This window comes from Hydra vulgaris, chromosome 01, assembly GCF_038396675.1.
Source record: "Hydra vulgaris chromosome 01, alternate assembly HydraT2T_AEP".
NCBI lineage: Eukaryota > Metazoa > Cnidaria > Hydrozoa > Anthoathecata > Hydridae > Hydra > Hydra vulgaris.
The window spans coordinates 18,345,868-18,365,567 of record NC_088920.1 but is presented as its reverse complement, the minus strand read 5'-3'; the positions used below and the strand labels follow the sequence as shown (position 1 = coordinate 18,365,567).

General features: G+C 25.4%; 1 protein-coding gene and 1 long non-coding RNA gene across 4 annotated transcripts in view; both read right to left on the bottom strand.

Annotated features, from left to right (window-relative positions):
- Positions 1-2,314: 2,314 nt before the first annotated feature.
- On the bottom strand, positions 2,315-6,145 carry LOC136075158 (NACHT, LRR and PYD domains-containing protein 12-like). Of its 2 annotated transcripts, none has more exons than XM_065787521.1 (2): positions 4,941-6,145; positions 2,315-3,050 (listed from the first exon to the last, which is right to left on the bottom strand). In XM_065787521.1, exons 1-2 carry the CDS (start codon positions 6,136-6,138, stop codon positions 2,521-2,523), a joined length of 1,728 nt encoding a protein of 575 aa, XP_065643593.1. In that variant the 5' UTR covers positions 6,139-6,145; the 3' UTR covers positions 2,315-2,520. The 2 variants fall into 2 exon arrangements, with proteins under 2 accessions (XP_065643593.1, XP_065643594.1); XM_065787522.1 differs by lacking the exon at positions 2,315-3,050 and adding an exon at positions 4,189-4,313.
- A 78-nt stretch (positions 6,146-6,223) lies between these two features.
- Positions 6,224-19,700, bottom strand: part of LOC136074806 (uncharacterized) — a 30,733-nt gene continuing 17,256 nt past the window's right edge. Inside the window, exons 3-6 of one of the 2 annotated variants that reach the window (XR_010635454.1) lie at positions 16,139-16,186; positions 13,500-13,547; positions 6,525-6,572; positions 6,224-6,359 (exon numbers count right to left, since the gene is read on the bottom strand). This is a non-coding gene — a long non-coding RNA (uncharacterized LOC136074806). The remainder of the gene's footprint in view (positions 6,360-6,524; positions 6,573-13,499; positions 13,548-16,138; positions 16,187-19,700) is intronic. The other variant, XR_010635455.1, reaches the window with a different exon arrangement.

The window sequence follows — 19,700 nt, the reverse complement described above, 5'->3', positions numbered from 1 at the left end:
TTTTTTCTTATTTTTAAAATTTTTCCATTTTTATTTTAAATCTTCACTTTTTCTTGAAATTCTATTGTATTACTTACTTGGTTATTTAATAATGTTCATTGTAAAAAAAAAAAAAAAAAAAAAAAAAATTATATGTATTATAAATATTTTATTATATTTGTATTTGGTTTATATTTTTGTTATATTTTGTCAACGACAAAAATGGGGCAAGATGATAAGACTATTGTCTTCTATTGCTCCAGTCATATATTTCACGGTAAAGTGTTGTACAAACTTATATTAATAATGACGAATATATATATATAAAAAATGTTCAGTAGAGCAATTGCATTAAAATCCAAACTGATTTTTGTATAATAAACTGTTTATATAAAGTAATTATTAACTCTATTATAAGTTACTCTCTCAAATACTTTTAAAAATACTGGAAGTAGAGAAGTAGGTTGATAGGTAGAAACATTATTGCAATCACCTTTTTGAGAATCGGATTAATTTTGACTAATTTAAGTTTGTCAGGGAATATACTATTTTCAAATGAAGATAATACTATAAATATATAAATAATTAGTTATTGCTTTATTAAATTCAAGTTTAGTTGTTTTTTTATTATCTATACTAGTGTTGGGTTTTTCTCCATTACATTATCTCCTACATTAACAAGATATATGTTAAATTCTTGATATAAATTTGTTTCACTTGTTGTGATTATATTCACAGCATTATTATTTACAACATCGGTATTTACACCATTACTATTACATCAGTATTTACAGCTTTCTTATTTTTGTAAAAAAACATAATTGTCTTTGAAATTATTATGATCAAAAACGTTGACACTTTTTATATATTTTGATACGTAGTTTTCAATGGCAAACTTTTGTTCTTTGTGGATATTTCAGAAAAAATTATATTTGCTGATTTAATGCTGAATTAATTTTATTACAAAACGACAATGCTGAAACAATTTTCGAATTTGTTTTAAAAATAACTTCTTTACGGTTTACTACATACGGCATTACTAGTTTCAAATAAATTATAATTTATTAACTTACTAAGCTTAAAATGTGGTTTCAAATTATATAGATTTAATTATTATAGGAAAAACTTTTACTTCGTAACGTAAAAGACAGTTAAATTTTTTTTTTTAGATTAGTGCGACACTGTATTTGAGTAATACTCTTATTCTAACTGCCTTTAGTACGATTAAGACTAATAATTACTAATAAATTACTAATAATTACTAATAATTAATTTTTATTTATTTTCATTTTATATAATGTTGACTACTTTTATTATTTTTAGTGTCTAGAAAAAAAGTTAAAAAAATTTTTCTTAGTGCGAAAAAGAGGGAGGGAAAGGGGGGGGGGTAAGGCATAGCCCCTCTGGCCTTACCAGTGTCGACAACCATGCCTTAGCTTGTTTTTGTTTTTTTTAAATTTTGTTTTTTAAAACACAAAACAAAACAATATTCTATATATATTATATATTCATATTATATACCCCTTTTCTTAACAGTACTCAGTTCTTAAAAATTACATAACTTTAAATTTACATAGCCATATTTTCTTTAAAAGAAAAGGTGCTAAAAGATTCATTCTCGCAATTAAAGGTTTAATGGCTGCCATGAGTTCTGTGTTCTGCAAACACGCACAAATGAGCATTAACAGTAAGTTGACTAATATATAATATAATAATACTATTTGAATACAAATTAACTATAATAAAATAAATTATTTAATTCATTTTTTGTATAAAACAAAAATATTAAATATAATACAACATAAATGTCAAATATATAAAATACTACACAAAAAATTCTCCATATATCGTTACAAATATATTTTTAAATTTTGAAACCTGAAAAATATTTAAAACAAAGTCGTAAAAAAATATATATATATATTTAACAAAAATTTATCTAGTTTTTATTTTAATTATAATTACAAACTTCATAATCAGCGTATTAAAAATTATAATTAATGTTAATTAAACAAACTTAAAATGATATAGAAAATATTCAACTCAAAAGTATAAAATCATATATAAAGAAATATATAAAATTTAAAACTAAAAACTGAAAATCATATAAAAAGAAATATATAAAATTTAAAACTAAAAACTTAAAATCACATATAAAGAAATATATAAAAATTAAAACTAAAAACTTAAAATCATATATAAAAAAATATATAAAATCATCGTATTATTCTTAATATTATTATCAAAATTTAAAAAAATAATTTTATAAAAATATATGCTATAATAATATTATTATCAATTATTGTTAACAAATTCAATTTATTATATGCCATAATAAGTTAAATTTAATAAATTATATTATAATTATTATTATTATAATATTTCAAAACGAATTAAATATATGATATTTCAATAATAAAAGATTTACTAAACTTTAAAATTTTAAATATTTCATAAATATTGTTTCTATTTTACATATTTAAGCTATTAAACGTTTTTAAATGTTATAACCTTTTTTAGTTTGTCTATGTGAATAAAAACCTAATAGAACTTGATCTCCAACTTCACGATATTTAAACAATGAATCCATTTATAAATATCGTTAATAAAGTCAATGTCTTTGTGAAGTTTAATATGAAGCTCTTCGCAAAGAATAATCCAAGGAAGAAAGTTTTCTTCGAAATCTTTTTTTGTCATTAAATTACTTGAGATGTTTATCCGCAACCTTTTAATCTTATTTTTCGGTTTCCATCCTTCGAAATAAATAGGACAAGAAAAATCAACATTGCAAACATTAGTTGAACATAAAATTAAAAGATTTTTTTCTTCATCACTTAAATTATTTTTATTAACACGTAACCACCCTAACTTTCTTCCAATTTTAATGTAATGATTTATGAAATAATTATCGCAAGAAGTTTCGTAAGAAGTTTTTCCATCGTTAATCCAAATACACCATTCAAACCATCGTTCATTGAAGATAGATATTATTTTATCAGTAAATGATGATTGACTTTCATAAAAACATTCAATGAATAAATCTTTTTCGTAATAACTTTTACTTAGACGATCTAAAGTAAAGTTAAATATTAAATATAAATAGAAACAAACAAATAAATAATAATTAAAATAATTTTGTATAAATTATAATATTTTACATGTTTATGCATATATTGTTATTAAATTATAATTTAATAAAAAATTAATTACAATTTATTATTTTAAATACAAAATACTTAAGGTAATAACTTCATTTCCATTATTGCATTAATATTAAATTATAATTGTATATAAAAAAATTAAAACTAAGAAACTTTAAAAAATATTTATTTGATAAAAATTATAGAACTATAAAGAATAATTTAACTTTTTTTTTATCTATTTTAAAATAAAAGAATTTCATTTTATTATAAATTATAATTAAAATATATCTTATATAATATAAAACAAATCAATTATTTATATAAATTTAAAAAATACTTAATTTTGTTTTTATTATTTTTATTAATACTTAATTGAGTTTTTATTTGAACTTTTTAAAAAAACTAAATAAGAATAACTTAAACAAAAAATATACAACTTTGGACCATTCCCCTCCCCCCTCCCTTGCACCTCCTCCCTAATTAATTCTCTATGCTTTGTCTTTTTTACATTCAAAAGATGTTGATAAAAAAAACATTTAGCAAAAGCTGTACTTTTTAATGTCTATAAGTATATATGTCCAATAGTTATACATATATTGTACAACAATTGCAAACTTGAATTAAAGTTAAATATGGAAAAATTTCTTTGGAAAATTCACATAACCGAAGGTTTGATGTGCAACAAACTTTATGTTAAAAAACAACTGTTATAAAACAATAAACTACAACTGTTGAATAACATTCTTATTTTAATATATTTTTTATTTTAATTTAAGTTTATTATATATATACTTTTTTTATTTCATTTTTATTTGAATATATTTCTGCCTAAAATCATTTTTTCAGCACAATTGAAGTACTTAAAGCATTTTGTAAAAGCATTTTTGCTTTCCTTATTTATAACAAATTTTTCAGACACTGCCTTTGAATTTTTTCAAAATAATCTTTCTTTGTAAGTAATTTGGTGTGATCAAAATAATCTTTCTTTGTAAGTAATTTGGTGTGATCAAAGATTACATAAGCATCGTAAAGCAATTTTTTTTTTTTAACTATTTATAATGAAAAAAAAGAAGCACTTTTTATACAAATATTTATTTAAATATTTTTAAATATTTTTTTATACAAATAAAATAATATTCTTTTACCTTTTGTTATGACGTTTTTTTCAACTCAGAAAACTTTAAATTAACTCTAATTTAAAAAAAAAACAGTTTAAAATACATGAAAATAGTTGTTCTAAAATCTAGAGATGACAAAAATTGCATTGACACCTTTAACATATTTAAGGTGCGCAATGGCTGCACATCTTAAAAATGAATTTGCTTATATTTTGTATACTCATGCAACTTTATTTTCTATTTACTGTTCTTATAAAAAAAAGAACATTGATGAATTTATTCAAATTTCTCTAAAAATGTTGCTCAACATTGTTACACACACAAAATAAAAAAATCATAAAAAGGAGGAAAGATATAAAATAGCTTAGAAAAGAAGCAATTTAAAAGACGATAAATTTTTTGATGTCAATAAATTTTTGCTTTAAATAAAATAATAACATTACAGAACTAGGCAAAAATTCAAAAAAAAAACAAAAAACTAGACAAATTTTTTTAAAATCAAGTTTTAAAATTCTTTAAACTTTTTAAACTTTTTAAAATTCTTTAAATTTTTTAAACTTTTGTTTAACATTTTGATAAAAAGTTTCAAGTTTCAAGTTTGACAAAAAATTTAAATTTCTACTCTTTTTATATTCTTTAAAAACACGTGTATATTTATCAAAAATAACTTACAGTACTGCAACAAAATTTTAGAACTTACCCAAAATAGGCAACAAAATTGAAGACTCCTCATAAGAGATTTTCGAAGGATTTAGGTAAATAAGAAACTTTAGTAAGCTATTTTGGTTTTTATTGGCTAATCCGCAAATCATTGATAAACAACTCTTCAGCTTTGCATTGGCCATTATTTCATCACTACTTAAACAATTGTATGCATATACAGATGCACAAAACTCCATTATTGTCAAATGTGCAAATTGGTAATGATAGCCTAGATGTGTTTCAACCTTTTCAATAAAACCAAAAAGACTTTCTTCAACTTCATTAAAGTCATTGATAACTAGTAAAAGTTCCTCTTTTGAAAAAAGAAATTTATTTTCAATAAACAATTCAAAAGCTATCCTACAAATGTTTAATACGTATTTCTTATTGTTCTCATTCTCCATCATTTGATATACTAATCCATTGTTTTTGATAATGTGTTTTTGCAAAAAGTATAAAAAAATATTTGCATACAAATCTGTCATTGTTAAGAAAGAAGTTGTATATATTTTATTTGAATCACTAATAATTTTACACATTGAAGATAAATAAAATGGAACAGATGCCATAACTTTTGCAATTGGAGATTCCTTCAAAATTGCTTTAACAACTTCTTTTTTTTCTTCCCTAACATGAGTTTCTACATAATTATTTATCCCATTTTTGTTAAACCCCATTATTTGAATGGTTAACTTATCACTATGCTCTGTATACATATAATGGTATTTATCAATTGCATAAACTCTACCAGCAACTATATGCTTATAATTTTGAACTTCTGTTAAAGCATTAACAATCGGATAGATACAACTTGAACTTGGATTTAATAATTCATTTAAATATTTAAATTCATCTAATCCATCAATTATAAACAATGCAGTGTGCTTACTAATACTAAAATCATTTAAAATATCTTTGTAGAAAACATGTAGTAATTCATTAATATTCGAAATATTTTGATATTGATTAAGCCTCCTGCATTCCAAATAAAATACAAGTTCAACATTTGTCCAAATTAAATTATTTGACCAATCAAGCAAACACTTTTTGAGCAACCATGTTTTCCCAATACCAGCTATTCCAGATAATAATATTACAGATTTTTCATTCATAAAAATGTCACTGTATGGAATTGGTGTATAACTCATTTGCTTTTCAAGAAATTTTTTTCGTTCAACACTACAAACAACATCCATTTGAGCATTATATTTAGGCATTTTATTTTATTTTAAAAATTATATTTATATTTTATATAAATATAATTTTTTTTCAAAATTATATTTATATGCATCAACAATACATAGATCAACAAATTTATGTATTAGATCAACATTAGCAGATGCTTTTAATAATGGTTGAACTTCATTTATTTTCCCATAATTTTTCAGATAATAATTTTTCAGTGCTGTGCATATATCTAAATATAAATTATCATTATCATTATCTTCTAGTAATTACTCACGAAATTAAATCTGTTATAAATGAAATGTAACATAGTTATGCAAAGCTTAAGTTAAATTTTTAACAAACTTTTCATTTAAGATTAATAAAATTTATAATTACTTCAAACTACTGTAATTACCTTTCTTGACATACACTCTGCTAGCAATATCAGGTGAATTTGAAGAATCTAAATGATAGTTATGTAAAGTTTTTACTTCAGACAAACTTTATGTAAGGCTAATTACAGATATCCATGCAACAAACTTGTTAAGTTAATATTGGGTGTAAACATGAAACTCAACTAACTTTAACACCTAACTATCAAAGAATTAATTATATCAAAAGAATATAATTAATATCAAAGAATTATTTACTTTTTTTAACATTACTACAACTTCCTTTTAATCTTCCATCTTTAAAAAACAGAAACCTTGACAAACCATGCTGCTGTTCAGAGAAACAAGTTGAGTGCTGTACTGCACAGTAAATTCTACACAGTTTAATGGAACTGCGGTAGTGGTGTAGTTGTAGAGCACTCGCTACTTAAGTGAGAAATTCCAAGTTCAATTCCCATCAAACCCCTGGTAGTAGCACACTCAACTTGTTTCTCCCTGCAATGGCCTTGTTAGCCAAGGTTCATGTTTCATAGTTAAAGAGTTAAGATAGGGTTATAACCACAATTAAGAAGCCTCTTTGATTGTAGTGACCTTTGTGGCCTTGGGGAGGTGAAGTCATATTAAAAAAAAAATTATACTTAACTAAGATAAGAATAATTATGTTTACTGGTAACACATTATAAAACCAGTTTTTACAGTATTAAAACAAGTTTTTGCAACTAAAAACTTGTGCTTCTATGTTGTTTTTGTCGAGTTAGCAATAATAATAATTGACTATATTACGCCTAGCCATATTTTAAAAGGTTACGCGTAAGCAATATACATTCCCCTTTATCAACTTTTTATCATTTTTTAACTTTAAATTATTTTATAAGCGGTAAGATAAAAGAAGTAATTAATTTAAAAAAAAGTCATATTAACTTTTGAATGATGTTTATGTGAAAATATTTGCTACAAAAGTTTGAATGACAACTATGTTTGATATAAGCGCTACTCACTAATGAAAAAAACTCAAATAAAATTAAATGTTTATTTTTGTTTAGTTTTTATTTTATTGTAATGATTGATTTTTTAAGCTTGAAGCAAAGATCATAAAAATAACTTAATTCTGATAAAAAATATATTATTTAATTTAAAACTAATTTAATAAAAATATATAATTTTATTCTGATAAAAAATATATAATTTAATTTAGATTTTAAAAATATGTAATTTAATTTTGATTTTAAAAATGTATTTAAGTTTATCAAAATTAAAGTTAATGCTTAGGTTTAACTTGACTGTCAAATTTATTTAAAAACATTACTAAATATTATTCAATATTGAAATTTTATTTGTTCTTATTAAAAAATTACCTCATATTTATAGCAATTGTTTTTTTGGTTTTCCTTCCTAAACATTTTTTTTTAAACTCAAAATTAAATTTTAAATAAATGGCTGCATCAAAATGCAAGTCTTGATGCAGCTGTTTATTTATTAAGTTTGAACAAAACGTAAGTTAAAGTTTTTTTTTATAACGCGATTATTTTTTAATAAATGATATATACAGCAATATAATTTTAATAATAAAATAATAAATTTTTAATAAATAAAGCAAATAAATTAATGCAATTTTTTCATTTGTTACTTGCTAGTATTTTTTTAATTAAAAATTATTTGTAGTTGCAAAGCCGCAATTAGAAATTTAAGAAATTTTAATTTTAAAAATTCAAAAATTTAACATATTTTAATTCATTTATGCGAATGTTGAGAAAAGAAAGAAATTTGTTAATATCAAACATTTTAAAAAATGCAAAATAAAATTTAATTATTTAATATTAAAAAATTAAAAGAAAATAAACATATCCTTATAGTAATAATAAAATTTGTTAAATAACATTTTACTCATTTTTCGGAAATAATATTATTGCAGTAATTTAAAAAAGTCTTTAAAAAATAAAAAAATAAAAAGAATTCTATGATGTCAAATATTGCATTAAACTAATGCATTAGGCATTTTTTATTTAAAACAAGGCCTGTATTTTATACACACTTTATATTTTATTAGAGATGCCTTTTAAAATTATTTTATAAATTTTTGCATTAAATATTTTTAAGCTATTGAAAAAAACACAGGGTCTATATCCTTCTTTTCATTGGAGGGGTACCTCATATAGTAAGTTCTCATTGAGTGGTGGGAGGTGTTGAATAACATTTAACTAAGTCAACACTTGGTACTTTTGTACTTTGCTAGTCTACTGATTGTAAATTTTGTTTACTGATTGTAATCAATCAGTAGACTGATTACAATCAGTAATTGATTTCTGATTGTAATCAATCAGTAGACTGACAGTCTGGTGATTGTAATTTTTGTTTAATGGTTTTTTTAAAGAAACTTTTCCTTCGGTTATAATAGCAACCACTAAACCAAATGCAATGCCACATATATTTAGTATCCTATGGAAGTATTTACTTGATTCATTTCTGTTTATAGTAGCTATAAACAGAAATGAAATAAGTAAACACTAGCATAGTGTTGTCATAGCAATTTTTATAAAATTTTATAGAGGCTATTTTTCTTCTTAGATTGCTGGATTACCAGACATTTGGATTCTTGATTAACATTGTTACCATCTACAATCTAGTCTTATAATAACTTCTCTGTTTACTTTACTGGTTGTCTCACAGAAACACAAATAACATATAGCTATCATACAAAACTAGGATTGCCAGACACCCTTGTTTTGTGTAGGAGAGCAGACAGTCAATCATACTGTAATTAAAACACAGCAACAAAAGTTAAAATTATAAACTAAATTTACTAGACAACTGGAAGCAAAAACTTTAATAATCTGGACATTAGGAGGCCTTGTTTTAAAACGTTACTTAGCTTGCAATTTATGTACATGGTACGCTATTTTACGCAAGCCTACGCAAGCCTACGCAATACCGGTTACTAGCTACTACTTATTATTTTTTAATATCTAAATTAGTTAATTATGTAAATTAGAAAAATTAGATGAATTATTTTAAAATGAAAAAACTAATTAATGTTATAAAAACTACTTAAAAGTTTGACTAAAGATTATGTGAAAAAAGTTTGTTACAAAAGTTTGAAGTACGATTACGTTCAATATAATTAAGATAAAATTAAAAACAAAGAAAACTTAATTTCTATTTCAATTTACTTGAAAACTATTGAAAAAAAACTAGCTTACTTTTACCGCAATTCTTTTTTTTTTTTTTTCTAAACTCCTTGTAAATTTTTTATAAGTGATTTCAAAGTGTATGTTAACCTTTTGTGTATAAATTTTATGTTGAACTTTTTTTTTAACTAAAAATGTATATTGTTGCGTAAAAGGTATCACTATATGTATATTTTTTGATAAATGGTACTTGGGGGCCTAAAATAATTGCTGGTAAATTAAATAAAGTTTCAATTTTTGCAATAAGAAACTTATATTTGTGACACACTTTTTAAAAATAAAAAATCATAATCAGTTGCAAAGTCGCAATTACAAATTTAAGAAACAATAATAAAAAATAAAAATAAACATTTTTAATTCATTTGCACAAACATACAGAAAAGAAAGAAATTAGTTTATATTTAATATTTTTTAAAAATATAATATTTAATTTAGTTATTTGATATTAAAAAAATACATTCCATATTATATTTACATCAGAAAGTTATTTTTTCAATTGAACTCATTTTGTGGTAATTTATTATAATGTAATAGTTTAAAAACTTAAGGTCCTTAAAAAATAAAAAAATAAAGAGAAACTTTATTACATCAAATTCATACTATGCTAATGCATCAAGTATTTTTAATTAAACAAGGCCTGCATTAGCATGCTCTTATTTTTAAAAGAAGGAGAAACACGCATAACTAACATACAGGCTTGGTCGGGAAGTGAGTGCAATCACACTCTATATCTGACCACACATATAATATTTAGATACAATAACTTGATCATGGTTTTTAGATTTTTTGAAAACATTTCAAAAATGAACAAAAAAAACTTAATTGACGGGAGAAAATTACTAAAAAAATTGACTGAAAAAAGCAATGAATTTTTAACGAAAAAAAAAAAAACTTAAAAAAAAAATTTTTATAATTTTTTTGAATTTTTAGAATTTAGAATTTTAGAAAAAAATTAATTTAGAATTTATGATTTCTAAACTTTTATTAATTCTAAACTTTTTTCTTTTATAATTTTTTTAATGAAGTTTGAATTATTTAATAAACGAAAAAGTAAATATTTTTTTATTTTTTTATCTTTTATCTTTGCGTAGTTTAAAAAGTTTTTAATTAGATTAAAAAGTTAATCTATACGATGATAAATTTCTATACGAATAGTACGATGAACAAAAGAAATAATTAAATCATTGAGAAATAATAAAAAGATTTTTTCTTTCAGCAGTGCCTTTAAAATGTTTTAAAAAATTCTGCAATGCGCCTGACCCCTGCATCAGCAGCCTGTAATGATCACTATCCAAACTGCAGACAAAGTTTACATTTAATAACTTAATATTTTACTTAAGCTCACTGGTTTATTATACTATAATATATGTTATAAATTATTATATAAGGCTCATATTAAGTGAATTATAAATTTATTTTGTATTTTGCAAACTAAGAGCAAGTTTTTATTGCATCAAATTATTTAAAAGCAAACTTTTATGGTTAAACTAAAAAAGTAAAAATAATTTATGAAGAAAAAGGCGAAACTGCTTTACAATACCACTTATGATATTAAGTGAGTCGGTTTTTTGATATATTTGTATGTTTTTTGATATATGTGTATGGACCACTGGCATTTTGCTGGTTTACCCGTAAGTCACTTAACATAAATATATGTTTGTGTTTTGTTTGAACCTATGGCGCAGTGTTCATTCACTTGTAATTTACTATGTATATATATATATATTTGAGTCGCCAGTAAATTTATTTAAAGTTGAATTTAAAGTTTTATTAACTTTAAAGATGATTATTTTTTAATTTTTATAAAAAAAGCAGTTTTTGTTGAAAGTCTTGTTTTTATAAAATTTGCGTTTAAATGATAAAAAAATAATCTATATTTATATAATTTACTAAATTTTATATTTTTATACTAAGTTTTAAATAATATTACTTACCTTTATATAATTAAAAAAAAATGTTAATTTTTATTTTATTGTCACTTTGTTTAAAAGCATTTAGTTTATATAAAAACATTTTATTACAAAAGATTGATTTTATGAAGTTAATTTAAAAAAAAAAAAAAAAAAAGACTGAATACTTCACAAAAGTTATCAATGTGCCATAACCTGAAAAGTGTCTCAACATATTGCACAATGCCGGTAAGTTTTATTAAATTGCTACATAAGTTTTTATTAAATGGCTAAAAACATAAAGTTTTTTTTCACATAAAGTTGCATTTAAATTACGGTGTTGATAAATTTATAGTATAAATATGCATAACTTTCTCAATCCGCTTAGGTATGACATAACTTAACAGGAATTGGTTGGTGATTGTGGAATTAATTATCTTATGAGTGCTTTGAGAAAACATAACCTGTTTCTCAAAGACCTGTGAAGTTTTGAATTGAGTTGATCACAAAGTTCATGAGGTTTAACAACAAGGAAACACACATTGAAAACATATTAAATTAGCAGCTTTTAGCAACAATTTCTCAAACATTGTTGCTAATGGTTTATTGTTTCTGATATGGTGTTGATGAACAAATTGTTCTAACATATGGGCGAGTGCCTTTTAAAGCTTACATGCCAAAAAAACCTGACTATTATGGCATAAAAGGCATTATGTTGTTCTATATATAGATGTGCTATTGATGTATATAGGCATATAGATGTGCTATTGATAATATAGATGTGCTATTGATAATATAGATGTGCTATATATATATATATATATATATATATATATATATATATATATATATATATATATATATATACAGATGCGCTATTGCTATGTCTGCATAACAACATTCTCCTAACCAAAATGCTTTATTCAGAGCCAGAAAGCCATGTCATGTGTGTCAGATCCATGAGCATTCTTCTCTATTAGAAATTTAATGCCAGCGCATGAAAAAAACACTGGCAGGATGGTCAACTTTAAGTTAGCCTGCACAATTTAAAATTCATTTTTTCCTGCTATTTAAACTAAAATAAAAATAGCAAAAAGAATGCTTTGAATGAATACTAGATAAAGCAGTTTTACAAAAAAATGGTAAAAAAAGTCTTTTTTTCATAAAAGTTGCACAAATGAACAAAAAAGTTTTGTAGCAATTTAAAACAAAACTCTAGGTTTTTGGCAAGCGCTTTTTTATGCGCTTGCCAAAGTTTTTGCAGGCATGTGGGCAAGTGTGAAAAACTTATGCACGAAAGCGCTGGCTGAACGGAGAAGGCTGCATGTGCTATGTACTTTCAGTTCAATATACTTTAAGTACTTTTAAACACATTTGTGGAGAGCACTTATCAGTTATTTGTAATATTTGTAAATAGTGACTTAGAACTATCACCACAAAGAAATAATTGTTTTTTGTTTTTATATTTTATGCCTGAAAACATAAACAATGTATAATTTTATTTTTTCTTTAAATAAAAAGTTATTTTTTTAAAGGATTTTTAACAAACTGATAAAACTTTAACCGTTTAAGCCTTATATTAACTCTCTGGTTGCAGCAGCCAAAGACATTGTATAAGATTGTAAAACAAAAGCACAGAATTTAAGAGTTTTTTTGTTTTTTCTTTTTTTAAGTTTACCTCCCCATGGCAAAGAAGGCCACTACAGACAAGGAGGCTACTTAATTATAGTTATTACCCTCTCTTAACTCTATCAATCCGAAACATGAAACTTAACGAACAAGGGCTGTGGTGGGGATCGAAATCGGAACCTCTTACTTATGAAGCAAGCACTCTACCACTACACCACTACCACATGAAGTTAATAATCATTTTAGAATATAGTAAATGTTGAGTAATTTTGAATAAAACAAATTTTATAATTACCTTTCTTGGCAGAAAATCTGTTAGTTACTTCAGGTGAATTTGAAGTCTCTAAACAATATAAAAAAAATTATTACTCCTAACAAACAAAAACTTTGAGTTAAATATAGACATGGAGAAAACCTAGATCAGTGCCATATGTAATCCTATAACATTTGACTAGTATGGGCGCCCAAACTAAAAATTTCATAAAGCATAACATTTCAACATTAATAAGAAAAAATAAAAATTATGTTACATAATTTTTACATACATTATGCAAGCCTTACCGGAAAGCGCGTGCGGTCGCACACCTTGTTCGTCCGCATTGGACGAACAAGGACTTAATAATAATAATAATAAATGTTGCTATCTTATATGAGTAACCAATTGTATTTATGAAGGATTTGTATTTATGCTAATCATTAAACCATGCGATAAAGAACTTTCAACAATTTGTTATGAAAGTAAGAACAAAGTATACAAACATATAAAGCATATTATGGATCTTAACAATTGATTATACTTTTGTGATTGGAATTACAAATTTTTCTTTCTCAAAAAATTTCAAAATTCATATTAAAAAATATGTTTTAACACATTTTTTTATTTCTTTATATATTATAAAAAAATGAAGAAAAAAAAAAATAATCTGAAAATGCACAAATTTGCATTTAATTCAACATCTGGAAATGGATAGCTTTGTCAAGTATGATCCGAATATGGTGCTGTCTGTGACATAAAATGGCGTAGCGAATGTGTGAAGTTATAACAACAGATATTGTAAAATCTTTTCCAAATACTTTCAAATAATTTTCCAATGTATTTTGTTCGATTCAAGCAGTCTTGTGGATATAAACAAATCGGTGCATTTTTTCCTGCCATTTAAGCTTGAAGATTATTTGTAAACTCTAAATGAATAGCTCTAATTGTTGCTTAAAGTTAATAATAACTTATACTTATAAGTATAATAACTTATACTTTTAATATATCAGCTTTATTGTTGTCTTCCTTTATAAACAGCATAATCAAGATTAGTATATTTGATACTCTTAGTTGATTGTATTCAAAATTCAGGAAGATCATGTTTGATTGTTTTTTGCAAGTGTTTGTCCTCGAAACAATTTACGAACTATGCAGTTGTGTAACACCGATTTAAAAGCTTTCCTGCCTTGTGTGATTCAAAAATAATTTTGTAAGACTGCTTTTGACGCCTTGATGGAATACTTTTTTTGTGGGCATTTTGAATTTTAAGATAGCATAAATAACTGTTTTTCAGCAAAATAATACAAATAAATAATAGGATGCTTTTGTTCAAAACTAAAAACTTTACTATTACAATTTTTAGTTTATTATTTTATCAAACTTTTTATCATTACGATTGTCTTTTTAAATTTTTTTAACCCACATGAAAACCATAATAATATTCATTAACTGTCAGTATATTGTTCATTAACATTTTGTCATTAATACTTATATTCTTTAACAATTTTTTGACAAAATGTAAAACATATGAGGTTACTAACTCTAACGTAGAGAGCTGTAGATACCTGGTTATATTGATTATATTTTTGAGAACCACCTCCTCACAAAACAAAGTACACTATGACAAGTTACAATCTACCTCACTTAACTTACCACGCTTACTACATTCTCCTATCAAATGATTGTTATCAAATTCAAAATTGGAATAACACTTTTCTCCTTAAGAAATTCTGGACCTTCAACCCTAGATGGGTTGAAGGGTTGCTACTACAATGACACAAATCAGCAGGACGAGTGGGCATGTCAGCTGAGTTTTTTACGCCAAGAACAAAATGCTAACTACCACAATCAATTATTTCTCAGTTTTTCACAACTTTATTTCCAACACGTGTCTTCCAACAACATGATTTTCAATTTATCCAATGTAATGCAACTAAAGAATTTGATTATGCTACCATAACGGAATAATTAAAACAATGAAAAATTAAAACAAAACAGACATTCCACAATATGTCTATTAACAAAATAACACTTCAAGATCTGTTTTTCTTAATTAGTAAATTGAACCTATTTTGCGATAATTTAAAAAAGTTAATGCCCTTAAATAAAAAATAAAAAAATAAAGATAATTTTATGACGTTGAAATCATGACAAGCTTAAGTCCTTAGCTGTGCTAAGCTGTTTTTATTTAAAACAAGGCCTTATGGGAAATTTTTTAGTTTCAGTTTGTAATTCTATTTTAAAATAGTACTAAATACTAGATAGTCAATCAAACTAAAAAATTAAAACACAGTGACAAAAGTTAAAGTTATGATCTTAAACTAATTGACTGGTCTAGGAGCAAAAACCTAAATAATTTAGACATTAGTGTACTCTTCTTTGTATAAAAAGGAGAGTTATACATATCTAATATATGTTTACTATTAAACAAGTTTATAAAAATAACATTTTTAAAAGCAGTATATCTGATTACAGTATATTAAAATATCATATACATTTAAAGCTCAATTTGTTAAAATATGCCTTTTTATCTTTCTCTTCATTTTGAGACAAAGAGCAAGAGACATGATACAAATACAATTGTGTGTAAACAAAGAACACTGAAACTAGATTGCAATAAATCATTTTGAAATATAGTAAATGTTGAGTAATTTGAAACAAACAAATATTATAATTACCTTTCTTGGCAGAAAACCTGTTAACAACTTCTAATGAATTTAAAGTCTCTAAAAGATATAGTAAAGTTATTACTCCTTAAAAACAAAAACTTTAAGACTTAATATTGACATGGAACAAATATGTAAATATATATATATATATATATATATATATATATATATATATATATATATATATAAATATGTATATAAATATGTATATAAATATATATATATATATATTTCTATCTTTTGCTTAAATAGTTGTTTGTTTTTAGGGGAAAAAAAAGTAATTACTCTGTAACTTTTGACAAACTCAAAATTTTAAATTGTTTTGTAATAACTATACACTGCGGACCAAAAGTTTAGTGAACCCTAAGTGAATTACGCAATAAAGGTATTTTCGAAACAAAATAAAAAATTGAACTTATTAAGTAGTTTAATAATGCATAATTGCATTATATGCAATTATGCATTATTAATTATGCATAATTGCAATAATTGCAGAAAGTTGTATCGCTAAGATTAATATTTATTTAATTATGAATTCTACTATTGAAAGGAAAAGTATGACAAGATTAAATTAATTAAAAACATGAAGAAAAAAAAACTTGAAAGAACAAATTTAGCTGTTTATCTTGCCAGGATATTTGATGAACAAGTAAACCGCCAATTGTTTGCACTGTATTCAAGAAGAATCTTTACAGATTGAAAAATAGAGACTTGTTAGAGACTTGGCTAGGGAGTGGAGCCAAAAAAGAGCTCAAAAAAAAAAAAAAAAAAAAAAAAGACGATCTAAGAAGGTATAGGGAGGTATATTCTGGTAAAGAATTAAATAAGGTATATTCTATGGTTTGAGTCAAGTTCTTTAAAAAATCCAAAAATGGCTTGAGTACCAAAAACTATAAAACACAAAAAACCATTGTCATCACCAAGTTCTCTAAATCTATCATTCCTTATATTTGTGGTCTTCAAAGTAACTTTATTTCTGTTGAGTGTCATCTTTTTAAAAGTTCACCATACTTACTTGCTCTTTGTGAGACTAATTTGAGTTCAGTTGTCTTATCTTGTGATCTTAATGATGATAATCTTCCTTTGATTTGTAAAGACTCTGATAGTCATATACTTGGCCTGGGCATTTACATTGGTATGAACTCAACCATTTTTTGGGAAACTAGTTTGAATCCAAAGGTTATTATTTTATGTACTTTTGTTTGGAACAACTTCACTCTATCACCTCTATCACCTTTCTCTTTGTTTTATATTGATCTTTTTTATCTCAATACTGCATTCTTTTCAATGTTAACTCTGATCAAATTGACCAAGCCCTTTCTCTTTATCCTTCAGTCTATATCGTTGTTGTTGGTGACTTTGATGATCATCACACTGAATGACTTGGCTCTAGTGTCAGTGATTTTGCAGGTGTAGAAGCCCCTAACTTTTGCCTTTTTCAATCACTTACACAATTAATCAACTTTCCAACTCACTTTCCAGACAATCCAAATCATTTACCTTCTCTACTTGACTTATTTCATGTTTCTGATCCTAGTCAGAGCTCAGTCTCTCCACATTTACCCTTAGGAGCTTCTGATAACGGTTTGATCACTCTGAAACTCTTATCTCAATCTTCTTCATCCCCATATCATCATATGTCTTACAACGACTGGAACTCTTTCCATAATTTTTTAATGATGGCCCTTGGATTGAAATCTTTTGTATTCCTGCTGACAAATGTGCTTCTTATGTGACTTCTTGGATTGGACTGGATTGAAATCTTTTACTCCCTCTCAACGATTCCAAGTTAAGCCTCACTCTTCCCCATGATTTTTCTCTCATTGTGCTGCTGCAACTTCTAATTGTAACCATAAGTGACCATTACTTCCGTATTTATCACAAAAACAATTCTCCCAAAACAGACATCTGTTTACTATTACTAGAAACCATTGTAAAATAATTTTGTCCAACACAAAAACCTGCTACTCTCAGATCACAAAACCTCGCATTTAATCTCAAATATTGGGCTCCCAAGACTTTTGGAGAATCTTCAACATAAAATCTATATAATTCTATATAAAATCTGTTGTTCTACTTCTCTTGCATGGTTCAGATTTTGTTACCTCACTTAAAAACCTAAAAACTTTTCATTATTCTCATCACTTGAATCCTCTTATCACATCCTACCTGATATTGGTTGATCCACAGCTTACATTCGTATCACTCCAGCTTCTGTATCTAAAGTAATTTCCTGCTTAGACTCCTCTACAGCTTGTGGTCGAAACAACACACCTGTTATAGTCTTGCAAAAGTGTTCTTTAGAGCTGTCGTCTGTCAAAACTGTCGTCTTTCAAAATAATTTAACAAGTGCTTATCAGAGTCTTATTTTCCTGCCTGCTGGAAAATAAGTATTTGTAATACCTATTTTCAAAAATTATGGAGTGCGATCTGACTTGTCTAACAATCGTCCCATTAGTCTTCTTACTATCAAAAGCAAGATTTTTGTGTCTTGTATTAACAAATACTTCATCTCTCATCTTGAACCTAATAACTTACTTTCTGATCATTAATATGGATTTCCATCTTCTCGTTCTACTACTGATTTGTTAATGGTAATACTTGATAGGTTTTATCATGCATTAGTAGGTGTGGAGAGGTTAGGATTATCGCTCTCTATATTTCTAAAGCCTTTGATAAAGTTTGGCATGCTAATCTTCTCCATAAGCTCTCCTCTTACAGTGTATCAGATAACATCTTGACTATTATTGAATCCTTCCTTACCAATTTTAGTATAAAAGTTATCATTGATGGACAGAACTTTTTTTTATTTCCTATAACTTCAGGGGTTCTATTCTTGACCCTATACTTTTTTAATTTACATAAACAATCTCCCAGAAAATCTCACACCTAAATTGGCATTGTACTATTTATTCTTATAAGAATAATAAGAAGTTATAAATCTCTGATTGCTTGGAGGGGGATTTGAGCTTGAAAAAGATCACATTTCTGCTACAGCATGGGGCTCTCAGTGGGTGGTGAACTTTGACTCAAATAAAACATATCACAATAATCTGGATCTTCCTATATTTATGAACATTAATGTACTCAATGAGTCATTTACCCTTCGTCTTCTAGGATTAACTTTTACTTCTAATCTTTCTTGGAAACCATACTTTAAATTGATTGCAAAGCTAACATCTGCTAAGGTTGCACCTCTTTTTTGAGCTCGCCGCTTTCTTGTTCCAGGTTCTATTCTTTATCTCTAATCTCAAATCCGTCCTTTTCTGGAATACTGTTGACATATTGGGAGCGGATCTTCGGATGATGCCCTTTCCCTTTTAGACAATGTGCAAAAATGCATTGTAAATATTTATGCGGTAGTGGTGTAGTGGTAGAGCATTCGCTTCATAAGCGAGAGGTTCTGAGTTTGATTCCCACCACGCCTCTGGTAGTACCGTGCTTAACCTGTTTCTCCGCGCTGCAGCCTTGTTTGTCAAGGTTTGTTTTTCTGAGTAGTAAAGTTGAGCAAGGGTTATAACCACAATTAAGTAGCCTCCTTATCTGTAGTGGCCTTTTCGGCCTTCTCGGA

Bases quoted from the DNA above. Each gene is read 5' to 3' on its own strand.
- LOC136075158 (XM_065787521.1), bottom strand. From the start codon at position 6,138: ATGGATGTTGTTTGTAGTGTTGAACGAAAAAAATTTCTTGAAAAGCAA. The intron at 3,051-4,940 runs GTAAGTTCTAAA...ACTTTACTTTAG, and splicing joins AATTTTGTTGCCTATTTTGG to ATCGTCTAAGTAAAAGTTAT.